Here is a 19,923-nt window from a genome sequence, read left to right as displayed (position 1 = left end):
TATGAAACATATTTATTGCAAACAGTAAGTACATCAATTGCCGCGTTGAACATGTGAAGTAGAATGAATGATAATTATATTGCAACGTGAATGTGGCAAGGAAATATTGCAGTTCTCAATACAAATGAACTGATTCTACCAAAAGATTTTTGCTAGGACCATCTAATAATCATATTTCTCTTTTTTTTTTAAAATGGGTCGGGCACTATCTTCAGTTTCAGGCTTATTCATGAACGACATAGGCTGGTTATTCGTTGTGTGATCCGTACAGACGGACTTGGCTGGAAATATAGATCTGCAAGGATCTAAATTCTGTGAGGAAATTAAAACAATATTTGTTTCTGTGTGATCTTACACAAGGCGCAACATGTCAATGGTGAAGAATTAAAAGACTGAACTAGATTAATTTGAAATTCCTAAGATATGACACATTCCAAAAAAACTCATACATTCAAATTTAACTGTCTCTAAAGATTTTAATCCTGATTTGTATTACATTTTCTTTTGAAACACATTTACTGCGTGAATGTATTTTAAAACGATATAAATATAACCATCAAGACATAAAACTTTACGAGACCGTTAAACTTTCATAACTACAACTCTTCGTGTTTCGATTTGGATCGATCCTTCTGAGTTTTTCCCTCGTTGGGTTTATTAAGGATAGTAGCGACCCTCTGTAGTTGGTCGTCGCTCAGCTGGTGTATGTCGACCCGGGTGATATAGTTAAGACCGCGTTTCTTGTCCCGATTCTTTATGTTGACGATTTTCTCCTTCAAGATATTAAACACCTGCTGGGCTGAGGGTGCGTCTCTTGCCTGGAAAGTGATGAATATATAAACAGATGACTGGGACAGTGAGGAGTGAATGTAAAGACTTTGCACCCCGTATATTCCCGCAACATCACGTCAGGGGACACGAGAAATGAGCTCCTCCCCTTGTACCCATCTTGGGAATCGAACAAGGGACTTCGGTGTGACGGGCGAACACTCTAACCACTAGGCTACCCCACACCACAGTACAGGAAGGACATAAACACGTAATGATCAACCATTCGACAAATTAGATACCGATAGTTATACGTTAAATTATTAGGCAACGATTTTTGTTTTATTCATAGAAATGAAACCCTCGTTGAGGTTCATAGGTAGAATGGGCCACCAGTACCCGAATACTTAAACATTCAATTTGTTTTGGTAGTAGGAGTCTGGTGACATCTTGGTGCCTTAATGTGTGTCATCACTTGTTTTCCCAGACCCATAATTATTTACAGGCCGTAAGTGACACATGTATAAACTGCTTGGTAAAGGAATGTATACACCCATGTTTGATGATGGGTAAAAATGAGACAAACAAAGAAATGGTTATGGAATGCTGTTGTACAAGTCACGGGTATCATAGCTGTGTTTTGGACCTTCGGTGTTTCGGGGACTGTTTTCAAACTTTTGATAACGTTTGTAATTGTTTGATCAAATCCAATTTTAAAGTTTGTGATAGGCATTTAGAAGTTGGGACAACATGAATACGAGGCACTTTTTATGGATAGATACTTCGTACAAAGAATATAAGAAGTTCCATCCATACAAAAGTGTCATGTATTCAATTTTAAAGTGTTTTCAGTCTAAAACCTCTATATGCCTATCAAGACTTTACACAAGCGAGTGAAGACTTGAATGTACATACCCAAGATGTGGCTTCGCTGTAGAAATGTTCAAACTTCTCAAAGTAGATCTGTCCCTGGTCTCTGAGGAGCGACATGAGATGGTGGCGCATGCTCACTCCGTCCAGACGCCGGTTAGCAAGACGCTGTCAAGGAATAGAAGCTGTTATGGAAGACCCCAATCTCATTAAAACCAGCTCATAGTTCTGGCTACCGCTAAACAAAGATCTGAGGACATCCCAGTACGGGTGATGTCAGACCGACCTTGCGCGAACTTTGACCGACCAATGGAATGACCAATCAGAAGGCAGCTTTCTCGTGCTTTACGGCACTAATTTCAAATTGGCGACTACGCTTCGAAACATATTTTGACAAATTCTCGATTTAAAATTTGAAACCTGAACAAAAGAACACTGTGGAATGGCTAATAGATAGATTGGATGGATTCAGTCGTTAAACCCGTAACTATCGTTCGGAATACACCGTGTTAAAGTTTTTTCGAAGTTGCATGATGAGAAATCTCATTCCGACTGTCACTTAAATGATCTGGTAAGCGACGCTCTGATTGGTCGGATGAAAGGTCGTTCTGACGAGACCGCTAATGGGATGTCCTCAGATCTTTGTTTAGCGGCAGCGAGAACTGAGGTCTGATTTTTATGAGATTGGGAAGACCCCTGAGCACATCAATCATAAGTTTCTTCAAGTTGTCTAATCTTTATTGTAATGACGTCGCTATATAAGTGCAATAATCTTGGACGCGACGTTGAACCCAATTTCACCTCACCTCACCTTTATTGTAATGGTAACATATACTGAATTTCAAATTACAAACGTCCTTCAATGTTGCGTCATCTTTCGAATGCATACAACAGGATTTGCAAAAATGTTGGCAATGTGAACACTTATGTTTGTTATACCAGTGTATTCAGAGTGCTATGTTAGTTTTTATAGACACAGCATAACATTTACTGGTACTCGATCCTGGTTGGAGACCGGTCAGCAAACAATTGGGGTGTGGTTGGCCAAACCTGGCCGATAGCATGTCATAAAAAACGATGGCGTTGGTCGTTATTCATGGTTGCAGTCAATGGTTTGCCAGTTCTAGTCTTGTCTTCAAAACCCAGTCTATACATACCGTCTTCCCGCCATCATAACTCCATGTGAAGGTTGCTTCTGACATTGGTTTGAGTTTATTCGCGGTGCCCTTCCTACACGGAGGTTCGTCCACATCCTCGTCGGTGTCGGAGGTGGGGGAGAAGAGGATGGAGTAGGAGATGCTGCGGCCGTAGGCGTGCACGTAATGGAGGTAACCTGGAGCAGAGGAACGCGCGTCCATGAAGAAATGTAAAACTCATGGTGATTCTTTGACACCTGGCTTTTCAGTTATAATCATACTGAACGTTATCACGTTGACTGTTTTTTCTCGTTTTTTTAGTCACAGGTTTACATAACGCACCATCAAGGGTTATATGGACACAGGGAGCATTACGCCGAAAATACGATACCCAACATGTGTGAAATGCCTCAACCATATTTGTGATGTTTCCTGCTGTGGTTGTCTTGAGTGTTTTGCTACAAGAGTTTAAACAAACTAACTCACTCCAACATTTATGAACGTCACTGTCAAATTTCCATTACGTCCTTGTGACAAGGTTAGAACGAAATACGTGAAAACTTGCATGGTCCAAAGTTACAGCCTACAATTCTGTGGTTGATATATTTTCTAGCATGGCAAAGTCACAGTGACGATTTATATGGCACAATCTTCAAACGTCGTTACAAAGAATAAAAAAGTTCTATAAGAAAGCGTCATGTATTCCTACTCAACCAACTTCAGACTCAGTGTTAGTTGTTGTTAAGGTCAACCTGTGCCTGATACAGGCACGTAAACACACTTGGTTATGTGGAATACCAATAGGTCGTTACCTGAGGGTATGAGAATACAGTCCCCCTGTTTGACAGTGGCCCATGTCCATGGCGTCTCCTTCACCTTCTTGTGTTTGTAGACGTTGATGTTCTCCATGTCGATGGGGGAGGAGCCCTCGCCGGAGTTGATGTACTGCAAAAATGTCAGCCATCAGGTGATACTTATATTGCACTAGACTCAACACACAAGGTGCTTGCTCAATGCGCTAACATTATTACCGGACTCAATGGATCAGCGTACACTCGTTTATCATTCTCAGCTCCCTGGGGAGTATACAGCCCAAGCTGGCGGTGAGACGCTAGAAGGTTAACTGTCCTACCGGGTACCCATTCACTGCTGAGTGAACAGAGGCACATTTGTACAAAGGCACTTGCCGAAGGAGACAGGGGCAGGTTTGAAGCCCTAGAAACTCTAAGTGATGGTTTCTCGTTATCCTCCCATAGGTGCTGATGTCCTTCAGGGTCATGCAATAAACGGGAACTGATAAACGATGGCTCAAATGTGTCAAGAAAAACATCATTTTCTAACTTGCAAAGAATCTGCCTAAATCAAAGATCCATCTGGCGGATTCAGCAAGACAAATATATGTTTATACCTGATGCAATGTGTCTCCGATAAAACTATGCTTAGACTCGATTTTTTTACAGCAAAACCGAATGCTCTCGACAAGGGCCTTCCACAAAGCGATCTTGGCGCTACGGTGATCGTAACTCGAATACTTTAACATTAGCTTACGATAGTCGTGGCGCTAAGGTTGCTTTGTGAAATGGGGAACTGGAGTATTCTGTGTACATACATACGTAGGCAAGAAGGTTCCTCACACCGTGAGCAAGAGAACAATACCTCAGCGTGGCCAAAGTTGCTTTATACTTCGAGGTAGTTTGTGACTGTTGTTTTCGCCGGTGTGGTTTGCACATTGATAAACCTTACTTAATAAATCCACCTTCTAGGAAACAGTCTTACACCCACCCATGACTGTCCTCAACCAAAGTGTAATAAAGACCACAAGAACTTCTGATCATTATGACGAAACTAGAGCTCTTGTCCGAAAAAAACCCCTCTTTTCATATGCATACGCCAGGAATTAAAATTTCAATCAAAAGGTCAATCCAATCAGGATTTGTATGGTGATCGGTCTCAGTGTGAATTTGGCTTTGCAAACCGTTAAACACACTCGATACCTTCTCCTACGTATATGTGTTTATTTCACAAAGTTTTCCGATATTCGCACGTTCTTGGCGTTTCTATGAACCCATGCTAATAGACTTGTGATGGGCAAAGACTTAAGAACGCTTCTTAGATCTAAGTCAACACAAGGTGTTCTCAAAAGATCACACATTTACAATACTGGTGATCCGATTACAGGGCTACATAAGTCTAACGAGGCCACATGTTTTGCGTCTATCATGGCGGTATAATGACTCACTGTTTCCTTGAAGTCAAAGTTGTATCTGTACTTGTTTTGGATGATGACGTAGTCGCGTCTGCCGAAGAGGACGCAGTGGAGGTTGTGGTCGTGATGGCTGTGGAGCTTGGAGGAGATGCTGCCACTGGACATCCATAGTTCCGGCCGCTGCAGATACCGGCTGACCACCCCGCAGTTGAAGATAGTCGGCAGCTGCACCGGAAGGGTTATGTGTTGATATACCATAGAGTTGATATATAGAGAATCTCACCCGAGTGTCTTTTGATGACAAATATATCAACACGGGTTGATAAAAGTGGAAAAACTTTTTCCACTTTTATCAACGAGTGTTGATATATGTTATGTCAAAAGACACTCGGGTGAGATTTTATTTATAATCCAACATCATTCTTCCAACTTTCTCAGTTTGTAGACAGTAATAAGCAGTGTCTAAGTGTAAAAAGTACTGCTAACAGCTTCAGTAGCAGAGCCATTAGTGATGTCATTTGATTGTGACGTCATGGTAACAATGACGTCACAATGCTCTGCAAAGCATTGTGATGCAATTTCTCACCCAAGCGATATCTCCTGTGGGAGCCAGTTTTGGATGATAAGTTTTGAAAGTGCATAGTCATCGTTACGTTATGGTGTATCCGAACCAACCACTATGCCTATTACACAGTGTTATAGCACCTTCGTAATGTGCAACGTCCTCAATACAGAGATTAAGATAAGAGGTATCTACTCGAAAGTGGGACTTCATCAAATTTCACAACACAGCAGGTTTATCTCCTAAATTAGCAATGAGTTGGCTGCTGCAACTACTTGGTTTCCATCACCGATAGCATTCGGGGTCGTCCATATTGGAACGCGATTAGTTTCACTAGTTCACATGACTTTCACCAACACAATCTGGCGGAAGTCGTTGCCATTATATAAGTGTTGCTTGATATCGAATTGTGAACGATAATTCTACTTAGCCACCACAAAACAAAGTTTATAAAAATAGGCCGTCATGTTATAGGAACTATTTGCGGAGGGGTCTGTCGGAATGCGGTTAAAGTGTAATCATTGCATATCACTACTCTACTGCCCGAGGTACCGTTATTGCGAGGGTAGCGGAATAAGTCGAGTGCACCCGAATGAGTTTCTAGACTGACCGAGAGCTGCTGCTGTATCTCCTGTGGGATGACGGAGGAGATGTACCAGTCCTCGTACTCGTACTCGGACAGGAAGCGCTTCACCTTCATCACCTGGGTGGTCCGCTTGATCTCGTCCTTGTGGAAGATGGGGCGCTGGGTGACAACAGTGACGTTCATTTTGCCAAACCTGTGAACAAGGGGTCAACTGTAGACTGAGCATAGGCGGATCCAGATCCTTTATTTTGCGAAACGCGGAAATTGATATAAAAAGAATGTACATGTATTAAACTTGAGCCAAACATTATTATTTCTTACTTTTTGTAAAAATACATAAAGGTGAAATGTATGACGTTCCTGGACGCTGTTCCACTAGACTAACATTTAGTCTCTGAATTGAACATATCGTACATAAAAAAACAGTTGTTCAGTTATCTTAATAAAAATATAATAAAAAGGAGCCCAGTGACTCTCTTCATTTTCAGATACTGCAGTGATCTAGACTTGCCAAACATTATAGACTTGCATGGGCTATTTTTGATATATATTTGTATCAGGGTCTGTAAGACAGACTACTGTTCCACAAACGATTGCTGTATACACTATCAACCACAGTGTATCTAACCCTTTTATTTCTCCTTTCGGAACTTCTCGTTTAAGTTCGTTTGCGAAATACAGAAATCAGATATGCTGGTTTAAATGCTCGGGTCACTGGTGCCCAGAAATTAAAGGCCTCCACTCTGATTGGTAGATTAGAAAGTTGACCTGACGCAGCCTCCAATGGACGCAGAGACATATCGTATCGGAGGCACACTCTACTTACGTGTCCTTGAGGTATTTGTCAGTCGCCCAGTTCCTAAACACCTCTGTGTCCTTGAGAGCGTTTCGGAACACCACGGGTGTCCGCTGTTTGGAGTAGCCGTGGTAGAACACCCTGATGTCGGGGAAGCCGTCCAGTTCGTCGGCGGGAGAATCAGCCGGACGTTGGTAGCCTGAATGGGGAGAAGATATTACACGTCAACTATCGGTGGTGGAATGACTGTTGTTGTACGCCGCAGTCAGACACAATACATGCATCGCTATGACGCACAGACAGCAATATTGCCGCTATATTACGCCGCAGTTTGCAAATTATATGCACAGCTACGATATTATATGCTTTGACAATCGTAAGCCTATGTTAAAGTATGGGAGTCACGATCATCTAACATCGCTTTGTGGAACGGGGCACTACGGTGGCCCATTAGAGACATGGAGTCTGTTTTTCAATATTTTAATATTGCACTTACTTTTATCGTAATCTTTTGCAAATTAACACAATTTGTCATACAAATATTTGATAAATGTGATATGACTGGAGACAATTACCCAGGGGTCGGAGATGCCCCTCCGGAAGGCCCGCGTCTCTCCTGATGGGGACAGGGAAAGCAGCTTCCATTGACAAGTCCTTCTTAAATCCAATCCTAGCGTCCGCCGTCCATGTCACCGTCATCAGCAGCAACAACAACGACATTTTGATTGAAAAGGGGCTGAAATAAATAAATGAGTTGTGTTGGAAGTAAATGATTGCGTGAATTGTTTAATGTGACAAAAAGCAATATAACAGCTTCACCACGTCGACGTGTCCTGTAGTGGGAACATCACCAGCGACCCATGACGACAAGTTTCCACCCGATCGTCCTTCTCATGACACGTCAACTATTAGGTGTCATGTTGGCCCTTGGTCTTCAGCGACCCATGCTTGTAAGAGGCGACTAACGCGATCGGGTGGTCATGCCCAACTGCGTAGATCGTTGCTCACGATGTCAATCACTGGATTGTCTGGTCCAGACTCTATTATCTACAAACCGTCGTCATATAGTTGTAATATTCCTCACACTTCGAATCCAGGTTTAGAGGTTGTAATTAGTTACACTCTGACATTGCTCCAATGCAACTCCGATGTTCTAAACTGCTGGTTGGTATCGTTAAATTTGAGTTCACAGAGAAACAGAGCAGGTTTAGAGTTAGAGAACTCTACTTGATTCAAAACTGATGGGATCGCATTTGTCTCAAGCATTGTTCACCTTTAAGGGGGCTTCACTCTTCTTGGAGTGCGGCGTTAAACAACAAACAAACAAACAAACAAACAAACAAATAAGCAAATCACGCTGGCCCTCGACGTTGTATTGATGTGGCAATATGTCAGGGTATGAAACTCCCAAAAATTTCAGCCAGACCACAGGACTGGCTAGCTGAAATACTTGCCAGCCATGACCAAAACCTGCCTGCCCACTATAATCATATGTTTCTCAGGATAGGCTAACGGGATTTCTTTTTGGTTACATTTTATCATTCATCTTTACATGTGAATTAATGATTATCATCGGGAAATATTTAGAATATTGTCACATATGAAATATAACCCGACCGTCGGGCAGGGGGATTTGAAAATCTGGCAGCCCGAGTTGATATCAACCCGTCTCGGACGGTCGGGCAGGCAGGTATTTCGAACACTGAATATATCCTTTCATATCAAACCCTGAACGACTATTTCACACTTTATCTGAAAGTTTACTGACAATGCATATATCTTATATTACTTACCTATGATAACTTTTTTTTTAAAGTTCAGTTATTGTTAAAAGCCATACATATATTTTCGACATGCATAAAGTATGAAAACGATATTTGTTTTAAAGAATGGAAACAGCAGCCACGGGTCGATGTATTGTAGCCGTATGAATTACAATGTACGCGCACTCAATCGAATGTTCGGGACAGCTTCCTGTTGTCTGAGCATTATTGAGATACGGTTGCACATGTGTTCCGCTTCAAATCGAATAATCAATGAAACCTAAGCAAAGGCACATTTTCAACCGGTTTATCTAATGCAACACACCTATTAACATACCAGTCGTTCGTTTCACACACGATAGCGGACAATATGAACTTGACATTTGAAGAAGGCTTGTTTGCATGAACGCCATTGTTTCTGTTATTCATACGCATGGTGAACATCACATCGCTAGTGTAAAAGATCGGATCACTGACCAGCTGGCGCATGATATTACATGTATGTTTGTACATTAAGTTCATACTTGAATATTATTCTTGTTTAAACTTATAGAGATGGCAGGACGAGATGTGACCCTTCTGTCAGATGAAGACAATGTGTTCTGAAAATAATTGAAGCGTTCATAAAACCTATAGCTATCGTCTTGTGAACACTTACAAATGTTTGATGTCAAATTCAGCGGTGTGTAACTAGAATGATTGAAAAACATTCGAATTCGGTCGTTTTTGTTTAGATTATTTGTATTGGGCAGGGGACATTCTCTCGGTAAGTTTTCACCAGGAGTTTTTTCAATGGATTTTAGCCATTCAACTTGATGTCATTGAACTGTAGGGGGCGGTCGGGTAGCCTAGTGGTTAACGCGTTCGCTCGTCACGCCGAAGACCCAGGTTCGATTCCCGACATGGATACAATGTGTGAAGCCCATTTCTGGTGTCCCCCGCCGTGATATTGCTGGAATAATGCTAAAAGCGGCGTAAATTCAAACTCACTCACTCACTCATTAAACTGTAAAACATTAAATTTTGTTTTTAAGGGTTTACCAACATTAGTACATGTAATTTGTTAATGTTAGTGTACCAAAAAGCCATTATAATACCTCGTTCTTTAAACCATGCGTCCTGCCATTTAAACAGAATACTAATGGTGATGACGCTGGAAGCACATATTGATACCACCACGCAATATTGCTGGTGTGCTGAACATGTATTATTACCACCTATACTAGTACACTAAGATAGAGCTCTAGCATCCATAGACAGACTTGTGTCGAGGTTAATGTACTGTAGGTCCGCGCACGGACACCGTTACTCGTCATTCACACATAAAGCTAGACTAACATCTAGTCTCTGAAATGAACATATTTTAACATAAAAACAGTTGTTATAGTTATAAAAATATAATAAAAAGGAGCCCAGAGACTCTCTTTCATTTTCAGATACATGATACTGTAGTAATCTAGACTTGCCAAATATTATAGACTTGCATAGGCTGTATTGTGTGTATTTGTTTGACGGTCTGTATTACAGACTAACATATAGCCACCAGTGAGTGCGTGAGTTTTGTTTAACGTCCATTTGAAGAGTATTTCAATTATATCATGCAACGGAATGTCGGCTTGACGAGGGGGGTAAGCCACATGTGATACAGGTCAAAGACGTTTACGACTTTGTTAAGGCACACAGGTATGGTGCTGACAAACCTAGAAACATAATCAGGGCGAATCTTAGATTCGAACCCACGATCATAAGTTTATGGCTTTCCTCTGGGCCTCACCTCTACACAGCGCATTGCGGCATCTTAGGAGTGGATCACCCCGTCACCCACAAGTATATACATTTCGTTTACAAGACTCATGATTTCTACAATTATTACCATGCTTGATTCACAAATATAACATTGCCCGTGTTTCTATGAGCCCCGTGCTCTTGCTGACGAAAGTGCCAGAACATATCAAATGCCAATAATAAAGGGTATGTTGTACTCACTTCAAAAGTACAGCTGCAACAGCCATTTCTGACCGTCATCTTACTGTTTCCAACCTAATTGACTGATTAGCTAGCAAGTTAATAAGCCATTTAAGATGGTTGCGCGCAAAATGTCTAGAGACTAACTTAAAGGTCAATATGGAATGGCGGTTTGCATTGATTTCAATCCGATTGTGAGTACATGTAAAATCATACGCCATATTATGTTGTGTTGGGCACGTTTTTAATATATGTACATGTCATTGGATAGTGTGTCCTCCACGGTTAGGCGACGTCACAGGGGCACATTTTAAGCGAGGATTTTTGGTTCATTTTTTAATGCATGTAATTTGAGGTTAGAACTCCGATCACAGGGACTGAATGACGAATGAATGCCTACATGTCATGTCAATACGTCCCTGTGAGTAGAAGTGTCGTAAAAGATGTCAAAGGGACGTAACTCTTTGCGTCAAGATGCAAACGGTGTCAATTGTGTTCCCAGACTATTTTTGACGTTGTCGAAATTTAACCATTTACTGAGGAGAAATTGATGTCCATTTACCTCGCTGTTATTTGTATATTTTATAGAGAATGTTATCAGTTTATTCAAAAACTGTTCTCCGTGACCTCTTTTCATGTACATTATCTTATCAGTTACACGAAGGTGATGATGTGGACCTCCATGGTAAAATACTACGGGCAGAATATAATGTAACGCTGCAAATACAATATTCCTGAGTACAATTCTAATGAAAGTCAAATTGTTAGAAATGAGAATACAGACTTTGTTTAACACGAAATACATGTCAGCAAAGCAAATAAGACGTTCAGGTTAAAAACAAAAACATTATATCAAGCAACAACAACCTCGTATAGTATACTCCTATTTCGATAGTAATAAAATTCATGTGATAAATATGATAGTCGAAGAGGGGGGTGGGGGGGGGGGGGGGGGGTGGGGGGGTGGGTTAAGGAATAAGACAGCACCGATGTGGTTCACACTGCTGTTATAGCCTTGTCCTCCCACCCCTGGGGGTGTGGGTGACTACCCAACTACATATACATAAGATGGGACGCTGATGAAATACTGAGTATACAATATAAAGAAGCCGTATAACGGTAATGTTGTTATCACACAACGATGATGTTGTGGCGAATTTGTTACTCAAATATATTTCTCAAAATGATCCAACAAATATATGACAAACAAGTACAATTTCTAGCTTTAAACATTTGCAGAAAAGATAATCATACCTGAATGAATGATAATGTGTTTGAATAAAAAACAAGATAATGAAAACAGATCTGAGATAGTAAAGTTTCTGTAATTATACCATATATTCAGACTTCAAATAATTTATCATATTTCTAGTGCGTATATTCTATTTGGTTAATCCAGTATCAATAAAACTTTGCATAATATCAAAAAAAAAACATTCAAGAAATGCTTACCTCATTGTTTGAGCAGGGTTGTGACTACCTGTAATTATCCCAGGTGAGAAATGTTCCCCAATTCCCCTCCTAATACGTCAACAACGTGTGGTAAAGTGTAGATGTGCTCGCAGGAAGTTGGCCACAGCGCCACGTAGTTGATCAACGTAACAGTGCCGCCGACTTTTGACAAAGAGTTGTAGCCGGTGATAAATCGAATCTGAATATCGAAGTCTTGGCGACAGATGTGACGTGTGGTATTCGGGGGGTGAGCGGGGGGAGGCGGTGCACGCACGGCGATAACGCAGCTCCTGCCGGATATTGAAATATTTCTTTACAAGTGGTTTGTACTTAATAAATCATGGCTATCTGTAGTGTTGTTCTCTTTAATTCAATCATTTGTAGTATTGTTTCGAAGGTTGTGGTTTGTTGTTTACTGTGATGTTTCCTGCATGGGGAGTATTTAGGGAAATATATATATGATTATTACTTAAAAGTTTCACAACAGGGGAATATTTATTTATATTTTATATTATTTTATGTTTTACTTGAAAAGAAAGGAATGTTTCATTATTTAATATTGCATTGTCAGTAATGAAACTATATATTAATAAATGTATTATAGCAAAAATGCATGTAACTACAAGTATTTTCATTTTTTAACAAATACATTGAAAATGTCTGATGAAGCAGATCATGGCATGCATAGTTATCGATATCAGCAGGATCAATATAAAATGAGTTTTGTTGTTGGTGTTGTTGTTTAGCGCCGCACTCAGCAATATTCAAGCTGTATGACTGCGGTCTGTAAATAATCGAGTATGAACCAGACAATCCAGTGATTGATTGACATCATGAGCATCGATGCATGCAGTTGGCATCGAACCAAGCCAGCGAGCCTGACCACTCTATCCTGTTAGTCGCCTCTTACCACAATCATAGTCGCCTTTTACGGCAAGCATGGGTTGCTGAAGACCTATTCTACCCCGGATCTTAACGAGTCCAGTGAAATACTAGTAGTTCATATATCGCCGTATACATGTACCTGCAATATCACCTTGATTATTGAGGTAGCTTTACTGCCTATGTGAATGTTTTAGCTGAAAAAATGTTCTTGCTGATGTTATTAAACAGTAAGATTTATATGGAAGTTATCATGAAAACTCTAAATATTAATTATTTTATGTTTACTACTGCTTCATTTCATCAGTGTAGATAATAGGTTTTTTATTAATTTGATCTCGAGTGGCTCATGATCTTTAAATGTAACTGTGAACGTTTACCTCCACTTAATTACAAAAAACTAAAAACAGTTATGTACAAACTGAACTAAATAATGAATGGCAATGACGTAACAATCTTGCGGAGGTTGACAAAACTGCAATATATCACGTATCTTCCAAAAGATGCATGGATGTGTGGATGTATTTTCTGTAAATGTTCGTGTAGGTGGGATTAGTGAGATGACTGAATGCACCTCGGTGATTCACTCACTCACTCAGGCTGTAATCCAGTTAAGGGAACAATTAAGGATTAACACACGTATTGCACCAAGTATGAAAAGTTAATTGATTCATGCAGAGATTAATCCTTGTTAAGCATTAATTGAGTAACAAATGTTATATTTGGGATAACACTTTCTTAGTAAAGTACAGATTCTCGTACTTTTTTGGGTTGAGTCCCGTCCCGTCCGATTCGAACCCACACTTGACTGAGTGAGGCACCTTATCGCCAGCACACAAAGTCAGCGATCTAACCCACTCAGCCACCGAGGCTTCCACAAAAATGAAAGTCCGACAACTAGTAGTCTAGAACACGTACTTTGAGTACCCCTCTGACAAGTGTAAATTGGCACCGCTCCCATGGTCGAAAGCTATGAATACACAATGCCATTTAGAAAGTGGTCAAATGTAACAAATGTGGGTTCGAATCCCGGACGGGACTCAACCCAAAAAAAGTACGAGAATCTGTACTTTACTAAGAAAGTGTTATCCCAAATATAACATTTGTGACATTTAACCACTTTCGAAATGGCATTGTGTATTCATTAATCGAATTAATTGAGTGTTTAGAAGGTTGGTATCAACCCGCTTCGTCTAATTTTTGAAAACGGGAAAACAGTAGCTATACGCAGGTATAGTCAGGGATGAGTGACGAAAGTGAGAATTCGCTTGTCATTCCCTTGGTCGTGGAGTTGGACCAAGTTTAACAAGCAAATCATTCATAGTCGGTATAGTATCCGTTTGCATGTTCCGTCTGTGCACCTCCAGTACACACATCCGTTCTTCTCTCTGTCCATAGAGTACTTGTAGCCTGCATGATACACACCTCCAGTACACACAGTCGTTCTTCGCTCTGTTCATAGAGTACTTGTAGCCTGCATGATACACACCTCCAGTACACACAGCCGTTCTTCTCTCTGTTCATAGAGTACTTGTAGCCTGCATGATACACACCTCCAGTACACACAGTCGTTCTTCTCTCTGTTCATAGAGTACTTGTAGCCTGCATGATACACACCTCCAGTACACACAGCCGTTCTTCTCTCTGTTCACAGAGTACTTGTAGCCTGCATGATACACACCTCCAGTACACACAGCCGTTCTTCTCTCTGTTCACAGAGTACTTGTAGCCTGCATGATACACACTTCCAGTACACACAGCCGTTCTTCTCTCTGTTCATAGAGTACTTGTAGCCTGCATGATACACACCTCCAGTACACACAGCCGTTCTTCTCTCTGTTCACAGAGTACTTGTAGCCTGCATGATACACACTTCCAGTACACACAGCCGTTCTTCTCTCTGTTCATAGAGTACTTGTAGCCTGCATGATACACACCTCCAGTACACACAGCCGTTCTTCTCTCTGTTCACAGAGTACTTGTAGCCTGCATGATACCCACCTCCAGTACACACAGCCGTTCTTCTCTCTGTTCATAGAGTACTTGTAGCCTGCATGATACACACCTCCAGTACACACAGCCGTTCTTCTCTCTGTTCACAGAGTACTTGTAGCCTGCATGATACACACCTCCAGTACACACAGCCGTTCTTCTCTCTGTTCACAGAGTACTTGTAGCCTGCATGATACCCACCTCCAGTACACACAGCCGTTCTTCTCTCTGTTCATAGAGTACTTGTAGCCTGCATGATACACACCTCCAGTACACACAGCCGTTCTTCTCTCTGTTCACAGAGTACTTGTAGCCTGCATGATACACACCTCCAGTACACACAGCCGTTCTTCTCTCTGTTCATAGAGTACTTGTAGCCTGCATGATACACATCTTTAGTACACACAGCCGTTCTTCTCTCTGTCCATAGAGTACTTGTAGCCTCCATGATACACACCTCCAGTACACACAGCCGTTCTTCTCTCTGTTCACAGAGTACTTGTAGCCTGCATGATACACACCTCCAGTACACACAGCCGTTCTTCTCTCTGTTCACAGAGTACTTGTAGCCTGCATGATACACACCTCCAGTACACACAGCCGTTCTTCTCTCTGTTCACAGAGTACTTGTAGCCTGCATGATACACACCTCCAGCACACAGCCGTTCTTCTCTCTGTTCACAGAGTACTTGTAGCCTGCATGATACACACCTCCAGTACACACAGCCGTTCTTCTCTCTGTTCATAGAGTACTTGTAGCCTCCATGATACACACCTCCAGTACACACAGCCGTTCTTCTCTCTGTTCATAGAGTACTTGTAGCCTCCATGATACACACCTCCAGTCAGACAGCCGTTCTTCTCTCTGTTCACAGAGTACTTGTAGCCTCCATGATAAACACCTCCAGTACACACAGCCGTTCTTCTCTCTGTTCACAGAGTACTTGTAGCCTCCATGATACACACCTCCAGCACACACAGCCGTTCTTCTCTCTGTTCATAGAGTACTTTTAGCCTGCATGATACACACCCCCAGTACACACAGCCGTTCTTCTCCCTGTTCATAGAGCACTTTTAGCCTGCATGATACACACCCCCAGTACACACAGCCGTTCTTCTCTCTGTTCATAGAGTACTTTTAGCCTGCATGATACACACCCCCAGTACACACAGCCGTTCTTCTCCCTGTTCATAGAGTACTTTTAGCCTGCATGATACACACCCCCAGTACACACAGCCGTTCTTCTCCCTGTTCATAGAGTACTTTTAGCCTGCATGATACACACCCCCAGTACACACAGCCGTTCTTCTCCCTGTTCATAGAGTACTTTTAGCCTGCATGATACACACCCCCAGTACACACAGCCGTTCTTCTCCCTGTTCATAGAGTACTTTTAGCCTGCATGATACACACCTCCAGGACACACAGCCGTTCTTCTCCCTGTTCATAGAGTACTTTTAGCCTGCATGATACACACCCCCAGTACACACAGCCGTTCTTCTCCCTGTTCATGGAGTACTTTTAGCCTGCATGATACACACCTCAAGGACACACAGCCGTTCTTCTCTCTGTTCATAGAGTACTTGTAGCCTCCATGATACACACCTCCAGTAGCCGTTCTTCTCTCTGTTCACAGAGTGCATGATACACACCTCCAGTACACACAGCCGTTCTTCTTTCTGTTCACAGAGTACTTGTAGCCTCCATGATACACACCTCCAGTACACACATCCGTTCTTCTCTCTGTTCATAGAGTACTTGTAGCCTGCATGATACACACCTCCAGGACACACAGCCGTTCTTCTCTCTGTTCATAGAGTACTTGTAGCCTCCATGATACACACCCCCAGTACACACAGCCGTTCTTCTCTCTGTTCATAGAGTACTTGTAGCCTGCATGATACACACCTCCAGTACACACGGCCGTTCTTCTCTCTGTTTATAGAGTACTTGTAGCCTGCATGATACACACCTCCAGTACACACAGCCGTTCTTCTCTCTGTTCACAGAGTACTTGTAGCCTCCATGATAAACACCCCCAGTACACACAGCCGTTCTTCTCTCTGTTCATAGGGTACTTGACCACCTGCATGATACACACCTCCAGTACACACAGCCGTTCTTCTCTCTGTCCTTAGAGTACTTGTAGCCTGCATGATACACACGTCTACCACCACGAAGGTTAGAAGATAACTGTACTATTGCCAAGTGTTGGATGACTGTAGAGACATGTGTTTATACTGAAATTGGTGTTCAAGGAATTATATAAACTTCACATATATTTAAAACAAGGGCGTTTATCCAAACTCCACTCCGAATCTTATCTTATTCCTCCGTTCTCTAACTATACTTCGCCGCGCAATTAGTTAATTAATTCACTTACAGTTGTTAATTGTAAAAATATGTAATTAATCTTATCCCATTACTAGGTGTTTGATTCTCTTATCTACTATTAATCTCCATATTGTCAAACTATCTCAGTTCACTTACATTTCTTAATTGAAAAATCCCTTTAATTTCTTTAATCCAATTCCTAAATACTTTAATAAATACAGTGTTGTTAATATCTATAGTGTAGCACTATTTTAAGCTGTCCCAACCCATACACCCCTATGCCCAATGATAGTCCCTCCCAAACAGATTATACGGGTCAGTGAATACACTGAGCCGCGGAGAAACCACTCATGCATGGTTAGATACCCAGGCATAGTGAAGCTCTGACAGTTAGACGACCCGGGTTGTAAGCATTAGGTTATATACTAAATACTAAATTGTATTTCCTTTGTAAGAAAAGGCTCGTGGCCTACAAGTACTAGATAAAGTGAAACAATGAATGAATTAAAAAATACTAAATACATGCACTAATCTTCATGTAAACATTGTCGCTTAAGGATACAAAAAATACGAACAAAATCGTTTGTTTACTGAAGGTTTTTCTTATGTTGATGTCGGATTACACAGATCATTTTTTTATATGATAAAAACATTTTGTCCGATTAAGTAGAATGTCATATTGCACAGAGTCTACTTGTGCCGAGCTTTTGCGGCACCAGTGCAATAAAGTCAATTTCAAATATGCAGTGGATCCCGTTAATACCATGTGGTTACAAACCCAAGCTCTCAAGCGAATCAAGGGATTTAATACCCATACGCCTTGGCAAGTTAAGGGACACAACTCTGAACAGCTTCATGGTGTCTTTATGGACATAAACTGTTCTTGTACCTACGTAAGTTTAGTCTATATTCGGAACACACATGCAGGAGCAGAGATGTCGTTCCACACACCTTCCTACCCCGTCCCTACCAGTGGGATTAAAGCTCTCCGTGCCTTGTAATCCAGGATTATTGGCATGTTTGGTGTCACGTAAACTTAAATGAGATTAATTAGTCTTGCAGATCATCAGAGCAATGGGGGATTAGCGATCAGCGCTTTTAAATCGGGTCGTCCAATCGAGCGCGTCCATGGAATCAAACTGTCTTATGCTGATATTCTTACAGATTTATCGAAGAAATCCGATTTCGTTTTGTATGGATCACTTTTGTAATACCATTTTTTTAATTTAAAAAAAATAAATATTAATGTTGAATCTGCGTACCAAAAACGATTTTATTTGCGTCCCGCGTACCGCACTGCTGAGTTCCGAAAACCCTCTTAAATAGCCCCCAGAATCCAGCGTAACACAGGGGTGTCGACATCCTCGTTTATGAATAAATCGACTTACTGCTGACAAATTGGCTTCATCAATGAGTAAATAAGACAACTGCATATATGGTACTGCAACACTTGTTGCACTACCTAAATACCCATAGGGTGAACAAACTTTTTTAAGAAAATATTAAAAAGTATTGTATTTGTAGCTGAGGTTGTAGACGAATATCGGTTGACGCTTCACTGCAATATCACTAGGATGAGTTGAGTTGTGACCTGACAATTAACCCCGTATGACGATGTATGAAGTCAGCCCTCTGACGTGTACCATTGTGAAGAAAGGGGTAACGGGTGGTCCGCGGCAAGTAGTGCGATAGATATGCGCGTGTCCTGTCTCGGCTAACAACGATTTCTTATGGCGACCGATATTTATAGCCTTATGAGCAGCACCTGTGTCGACGGGAGCGTAGTTAATGTCATCGTCACGATCTGCACGTGCACAACATGTGTTCTCCCTCTTCAGCTGAAACAACCAGATGTGTTTGCCCATATGTGCACACGGCTTACTTGTCTCAAACGCTTTTTGTGAGTTTATTCAACTTATCCTGGATTACCAGTGGTGTAATCAGAGATTCCACATAACTTATACAGATTCCCTAAAATAATGGACACAAAATAAACTCTAGAATTGGAGAACATTTGTAAAAGCTTCAAAGAAGTTTCATTCGCTCATAATTTGTTAAAGCTTTCTTTCCGATGACATTTTACAACAAACAGCTACGAATAAAAACAATCAACTATTAACGTGAATGCAAAGCTATAAAAAACTGACGATAGTTAATTTCAGCTTTAAAATGATTTTTGACACGTCGTCAGGTGATCTGTCTGCAATTCTGAATGCTACGACCAATAACCAAATATTGAATTATTTGGTTAAATAAATAATATGTTTGTGTCCTCGATCGAGAGCTCATATGTTACTTGTAGCCCCTATAAAGCTATAACATTTTATCGACTTCAGCTTTAAAAAACATTTCCCTGCTGGCTGTGTGAACGATTTCTTGATCCATGATTAGCATTTCTAGTCCGATTTCCATTCAATCGATCTTATTACTTCACACTCGGCAATAATCAAATAACGATGTCGCAATATCACGAAATACGTCTCGAGGCTCTGTCCGTTTGGGTCAATTCAGGTTACAGAGGTTAATCGCTGTACTTTCCATTCAAGGTGAAGGTTGTCGACTCCGGAATGTGAAGGCCGCCCCCGCACGGTAGGTCAGAGTTGAGCGACT

The 19,923-nt window shown here is 41.3% G+C and overlaps 1 protein-coding gene across 2 annotated transcripts; it reads right to left on the bottom strand.

The window, feature by feature from the left end:
- On the bottom strand, positions 1–12,296 carry LOC124147690. Of its 2 annotated transcripts, none has more exons than XM_046518431.2 (9): positions 12,105–12,296; positions 7,500–7,660; positions 6,955–7,123; positions 6,153–6,321; positions 5,014–5,205; positions 3,587–3,719; positions 2,796–2,971; positions 1,684–1,806; positions 1–818 (listed from the first exon to the last, which is right to left on the bottom strand). In XM_046518431.2, the coding sequence occupies exons 1-9, from the start codon at positions 12,107–12,109 to the stop codon at positions 597–599; spliced, it is 1,350 nt and encodes a 449-aa protein (XP_046374387.2). In that variant the 5' UTR covers positions 12,110–12,296; the 3' UTR covers positions 1–596. The 2 variants fall into 2 exon arrangements, with proteins under 2 accessions (XP_046374387.2, XP_046374377.2); XM_046518421.2 differs by lacking the exon at positions 12,105–12,296 and adding an exon at positions 10,674–10,716.
- Between the last annotated feature and the right edge of the window lie 7,627 nt (positions 12,297–19,923).

This window comes from Haliotis rufescens, unplaced genomic scaffold, assembly GCF_023055435.1.
Source record: "Haliotis rufescens isolate VD_foot unplaced genomic scaffold, xgHalRufe1.0.p SCAF_1, whole genome shotgun sequence".
Classification (NCBI taxonomy): domain Eukaryota; kingdom Metazoa; phylum Mollusca; class Gastropoda; order Lepetellida; family Haliotidae; genus Haliotis; species Haliotis rufescens.
Note: the sequence above shows the minus strand (reverse complement) of the source record. Positions and strands in the feature narration are given on the sequence as shown.

Bases quoted from the DNA above. Each gene is read 5' to 3' on its own strand.
- LOC124147690 (XM_046518421.2), bottom strand. From the start codon at position 10,699: ATGGCTGTTGCAGCTGTACTTTTGAA. The intron at 3,720-5,013 runs GTGAGTCATTAT...ACATTTTTGCAG, and splicing joins ACTTTGACTTCAAGGAAACA to TACATCAACTCCGGCGAGGG. The intron at 2,972-3,586 runs GTAACGACCTAT...CCTCTGCTCCAG, and splicing joins CTGTATTCTCATACCCTCAG to GTTACCTCCATTACGTGCAC.